The sequence below is a fragment of the Micromesistius poutassou genome, assembly GCF_964030765.1.
Source record: "Micromesistius poutassou genome assembly, chromosome: 9".
Lineage (NCBI taxonomy): Eukaryota > Metazoa > Chordata > Actinopteri > Gadiformes > Gadidae > Micromesistius > Micromesistius poutassou.
The window spans coordinates 645,968-651,609 of NC_140279.1; the positions used below are offsets into that span (position 1 = coordinate 645,968).

At 54.3% G+C, this 5,642-nt stretch overlaps 2 protein-coding genes across 2 annotated transcripts in view; one reads left to right on the forward strand and one right to left on the reverse strand.

Annotated features, from left to right (window-relative positions):
• LOC311353580 (unconventional myosin-Vb) overlaps positions 1-5,193 on the forward strand; it is a gene marked incomplete at both ends in the record, with an annotated part of 8,729 nt that extends 3,536 nt beyond the window's left edge. The window contains 11 exons of the mRNA XM_084473496.1: positions 365-508; positions 631-712; positions 1,229-1,336; positions 1,649-1,761; positions 1,894-2,162; positions 2,486-2,567; positions 2,990-3,130; positions 3,939-4,070; positions 4,603-4,686; positions 4,945-5,097; positions 5,173-5,193. Of these exons, the coding sequence (XP_084329622.1) occupies positions 365-508; positions 631-712; positions 1,229-1,336; positions 1,649-1,761; positions 1,894-2,162; positions 2,486-2,567; positions 2,990-3,130; positions 3,939-4,070; positions 4,603-4,686; positions 4,945-5,097; positions 5,173-5,193 (1,329 nt within the window). The remainder of the gene's footprint in view (positions 1-364; positions 509-630; positions 713-1,228; positions 1,337-1,648; positions 1,762-1,893; positions 2,163-2,485; positions 2,568-2,989; positions 3,131-3,938; positions 4,071-4,602; positions 4,687-4,944; positions 5,098-5,172) is intronic.
• A 50-nt stretch (positions 5,194-5,243) lies between these two features.
• The window catches only part of unc13a (unc-13 homolog A (C. elegans)), a gene marked incomplete at both ends in the record, with an annotated part of 35,019 nt that continues 34,620 nt past the window's right edge, over positions 5,244-5,642 (reverse strand). Inside the window, 1 exon segment of the mRNA XM_084473497.1 lies at positions 5,244-5,262. Within this exon segment, the coding sequence (XP_084329623.1) occupies positions 5,244-5,262 (19 nt within the window).

Below are 5,642 nucleotides of genomic sequence, written 5' to 3' on the forward strand. Positions count from 1 at the left end.
GATTGTGGATGAATGAACGGATGACCAAAACACAATAACCAAACATGCATGGATGGGGCGGCAAGTAGCGGCAAGTAGCTCAGGAGGTAGAGCGGGTTGACTGGTAATCAGAAGGTCGCTGGTTCGATCCCCGGCTCCTCCTAGCCGAGGTGTCCCTGAGCGAGACGCCCTCACCCTGACTGCTCTTGACGGGCTGGCTGTCGCCCTGCGTGGCCGACTCCGCCGTCGGTGTGTGACTGTGTGAATGAATGGTTGCAATGGTCGCTTTGGATAAAAGCGTCAGCAAACGGGGTCAGGGTTCAGTTGTCGGTTAGATGTGTGATCCCTCAGAGCGGCACTGGAGCTCTGCGTGTTTCCCCACCAGTCCATTGGAAACGCTAAAACCACCCGCAACGACAACAGCAGCCGATTCGGAAAATACATCGAGATCGGCTTCGGGGCGAAGGGGGAGATGTTTGGAGCCAACATGCGGACCTACCTGTTGGAGAAGTCCAGGGTGGTGTTCCAGGTGAGACCTAACCCATGCCGAGGAGAACGCTTCACAGAACAGCACCCACTAGACGCCACGAGGTGGAGGTCAGCACGTCGCTCAACAACGCAACCACAATGAGGCCGTGTTGTTCTCCGTAGGCTTCGTCGGAGAGGAACTACCACGTCTTCTACCAGCTGTGTGCCTCCCGGGCACTGCCTGAGATGAGAGCTCTTAGACTCGGTGAGTCTCATAACCAAGGCCTTGTTGTCGTCGTTACTGGCCTCAGTGTTCACTGTGGAGCGCCCTTATCTCATCTTCTGCGCCGGGCTGTTCGTATTGCGGTCTTTCAGATATGATCTTTCAGATCTGACACCACACAATTGATCTCAAATGTCTTGGCTCACGTTTTTGATTTGAAAAACGTCCATATTCCACACCGTGCCACACTGCTCAGAAAGGATTTGTGTCACTTGTAGCTGATATTTCATTATTTCATATTTGGTCCAACAATGTGGTCACAGTGAATTTTTCTCTCCAAGCACACGTGACATTCAGTGTCATTTCTCACTGCAAGAAGACCAGGAATTTATAATAATAATAATAATTAATTGAATTTATATAGCGCTTTTCTAGACACTCAAAGCGCTTTACAGTGAAGGGGGGACCTCACTAACCACCACCGATGTGTAGCACCCAGTTGGGTGATTTGATGATATGATTGTAAATGTGTTGTATGTTTTGTGACCCTCCCCGCAGACTCTCCAGAGCAGTTCCGCTACACCAACCAGGGAGGAGACGTGGAGATACCAGGGAACGACGACAAGGCCGACCTGGAGCGCACTCGCAACGCCTTCACCGTCCTTGGTGTGGTACTACTATATACACACACACACGCGCACACGCACGCACGCACGCACACACGCACCCACACTCAGTCAGTCACTCATTCATTTTCTCAATCATAATCTCAATCATACTCTCTCACTCACTCACTCACTCACTCACTCACTCACTCACTCACTCACACTCTCTCACACACAGAAATACAAAAAATGTTTCTAAAAAAAGCATTAGTCCGGTTCTAGTATGGAGCAATAAACTGATAATATTAATTCAGCAAAGACGAACATGGAGCCTGAGTGGATAATGAGATTGTCACCTGTGTTGACCCTGCAGGGGTGCCGCCCCACCAGCAGATGGAGCTCTTCACCATCCTGTCAGCCGTGCTGCACTTGGGCAACGTCAACATCCAGGCCAGCGGCAGAGGGGGCGACCGCAGCTACATCGACGTAAGGACTTCAGTCTTTCCTCTCCTGGATGTGCCAACAGCTCCCTGACCGCTATCCGCTCACTCCTTCCTCTCACTCCTTCCTCTCACTCCCCCCTCCACCCCCCCCCCCCCCGCCCCCCCCGCATCCCAGCCAGCAGACAGATCTCTGGCCGTCTTCTCCGTGCTGCTAGGAGTGGACGGGCCCCAGATGGCTCACTGGCTGTGCCATCGCCGGCTGGCTGTGGGGGGGGAGATGCTGGTGAAGCCCATGGCCGGCCAGCGAGCGCTGGAGGCCCGGGACGCCCTGGCCAAGCACGTCTACGGACAGCTGTTCGCCTGGACCGTCCACAGGCTCAACGCCGCCCTGCACGCCCCCCGCGGCCGGCCCAAGTCCTTCATAGGCGTGCTGGACATCTACGGGTGAGCGCGGGTACCGCCGGGTGGCTGGCTTCACACCTCCTGGGGTCACGTTGGTGGCGGCGGTGGAGGTGGCGGTGGAGGTGGCGGTGGTGGCGGTGGTGGTGGTGGTGGTGGCGGCGGTGGTGGCGGTGGTGGGGGAGGTGGCGGTGGGGGAGGTGGTGGTGGTGGTGGAGGCGGTGGTGGTGGTGGCGGTGGTGGGGGAGGTGGTGGTGGCGGTGGTGGTGGTGGTGGCGGCGGTGGTGGCGGTGGTGATGGCAGTGGGGGAGGTGAAATCCCAGCCTCTGGTTCATACTGGTTAGTGACGACAACGTCTCTCCCGGCAGGTTCGAGACCTTTGACCGAAACAGCTTTGAGCAGTTCTGTATAAACTACGCCAATGAGAAGCTGCAGCAGCAGTTCAATCGGGTAGGTGGCGAGGGTGTGTGGTGACAGGTTATCTGGGTTTCTTCATTGGTAGGGGTGCCTCTATGTATGGATGTCAATTGTGGCTTCCACTGCACTCCTGACCATCCCTGGAAGGAGGGACCCCCCACTCTGCGTTCCTCCTCAAGATTTCTTCCTTACCGATTAAGGGAGTTTTTTCTTGCCCTTGAGGGGCTAGGGTCAGGGGGGGGGGGGGGTCATAAATCCTTGGCCTGTTAAGCCCTTTGAGACAAGGGCACAAATAAAATTAAATTGAATTGAAGTTTCAATTCCAATCTAGAACAGACACATTATGGGATGTATGGATGTGTCACTGGTCGCAGTCCGGATCACTGCGTTGATCACCCCTGTGGTGCTGTCCTGTGTGACCCGCCGTGGCCCCGCCCCGTGCGGCCGGCCTGCAGCGTGTGTTCCAGCTGGAGCAGGAGGAGTACGTCCGGGAGGAGCTGGCCTGGAGCAGGATAGAGTTCAGCGACAACCAGGCCTGCATCGACCTGATCGAGGGGCACCTGGGCCTGCTGGACCTGCTGGACGAGGAGGGCAGGGTCAGCCCCTCTTACTAGGACACACACACGCACACGCACACACACGCACGCACGCACGCACGCACGCACGCACGCACGCACACACACACACACACACGCACACACGCACGCACGCACGCACGCACGCACATACATACACGCACACACACACACACACACACACACAGATGGATGCATGCATACACCCTGGCACGCACACACACACACGTATACATATGGGCGCATGCACTCACACAAAAAAGGATGCACACACATACTCATGCACACATACATACACACACACACATACACATCTGTGCACAACCTCACACACACACACACACACACAGACACACACACATACACACACACGCACTGTCTCACTCACACACACACACACACACACACCAGTCTCGAACACACACACACACACACATGCACACACACACACACACACACACACACACACACACACACACATGCACACACACACAGATGGATGCATGCATACACCCTGGCACGCACACACACACACACACACACACACGTATACATATGGGCGCATGCACTCACACGAAAAAGCATGCACACACATACTCATGCACACATACATACACACACACATACACATCTGTGCACAACCTCACACACACACACACACACACAGACACACACACACACACACACACACACACACGCACACACGCACACACACACACACACACACACACACACACACACACACAGAGGTTCCCTGAAGCTTGTGGTCGATTGTAGGCCTACCGTCTTCGGTAGACATGAACGCTTGATTCCTGTGTCTTCGCTCTAGATGCCAAAGGGTTCTGATGAGAACTGGGCGGTGAAGCTGTACGACCAGCACCACGGCTCCAACCCCCACCCGCACTTCAGCAAGCCTCGGCTGTCCAACAGTGCCTTCATCCTCCTGCACTTTGCCGATGCAGTAAGTCCCGTCCACACGGGGAGAGGAACAGGCAGCGATCCCTTTATCCGTTTTGTTTGGGCCATCTCATGGAGAGATCACCAAACAGGATGTGGGCCACATCTGCATTTTTCGTTTTGTTCTGACTTTAAAGTCTGAATTCTGATGTGAGAGTAAGAAAAAAAGTCTAAAATAATCACATGCGGGGGGGGGGGCATTAGCTCAGGAGGTAGAGCGGGTCGGCCGGTAACCGCAAGGTTGCTGGTTCGATCCCCGGCTCCTCCCTAGCTGAGTGTGGAGGTGTCCCTGAGCGAGACGCCCTCACCCTAATTCCTCCTGACGAGCTGGCTGTCACCCTGCGTGGTCGACTCCGCCGTCGGTGTGTGAATGTGTGCATGAAGGGGTGAATGTCAGTCAACACTGTAAAGCGCTTTGGATAAAAAGCGCTCTATAAACGAGGACCATTTACCACATGCGGCCCAAATCTTCTTTCGTCAGAAACGAATGATCGTTTATATCGTTCGCTATGTGTTTTTATTTATTCAAACGTCAGGTTCAGTACGAGTGCGGCGGCTTCCTGGAGAAGAACCGAGACACGGTGTTTGAGGAGCCTATCAACATCCTCCGAGCAAGTCAGGTGATATCTGCTAACCTCTGGTCTCTATTTGTATTTGTGTGTGCGTCACACACGCAGTATTCATGTGTGTGTGGGGGTCTTCTGTTGGTCCAACCCCTGGGGGGTAACAGGGGGGTCTGCTGTTGGTCCAACCCCTGGGGGGTAACAGGGGGGGTTCTGTTGGTCCAACCCCTGGGGGGTAACAGGGGGGGTCTGCTGTTGGTCCAACCCCTGGGGGGTAACAGGGGGGGGGTAACTGTCGTTCTGTTCTCCTGCCAGTCCGAGCTGGTGGCGGAGCTCTTCCAGCAGCCCCCCCCACCGGAGGACTGCCAGGCCGTGGCAGGCGGGACTTCCTTCTCGCCGGCCAATGGGAGCCTTCGATCAGGGAGGAGGAGGAGCCACAAGGAGCACAAACTGACGGTGGGGTTTCAGGTAAACGTGACTTTTTTCTCCATCAGCCTCTGATTAGAACCCATCCCCCCCCCCCCCCCTCCCCCCATTGCTCAGACGTGCCGCTGTCAGCAGTAGGGTTTGTGGTTTTTTAAAGCTGCGGTTCTCAAATGGGGGTACGCGTGCCCCTATGGGTACTTTCGAGTACTGCAGGGGGGGGGGGGTACTCAGAAAAAAATATATAGAGATAAAAGTTTACTGGGTTTTTTTTTTTCACCCTGAGCAAGTTCCAATTCTAAAAGCTAGACAAAAGCAAATCGAGTGGTTGAAATGTTAATCTGAAAACAAGTAGGAAGGAAAGAGAAAGCAGAAAGCATCAAGAAATACCAAAATGTCGTCGGTTTCAGGAAGAAACTTTTTTTCCTCCCGAAAACGGTTCCTTCTGGTGAAGTTGGTACTCAGCTGAAAGCAACATCTTACACTACACTAGTAGACAACGTTTGAGAACCACTGTTCTCAAGCAACCTAAAGGAAATACCAGCCATACGGAAAGAAGCGTATGGATAACACCATAACCACTGGACTAC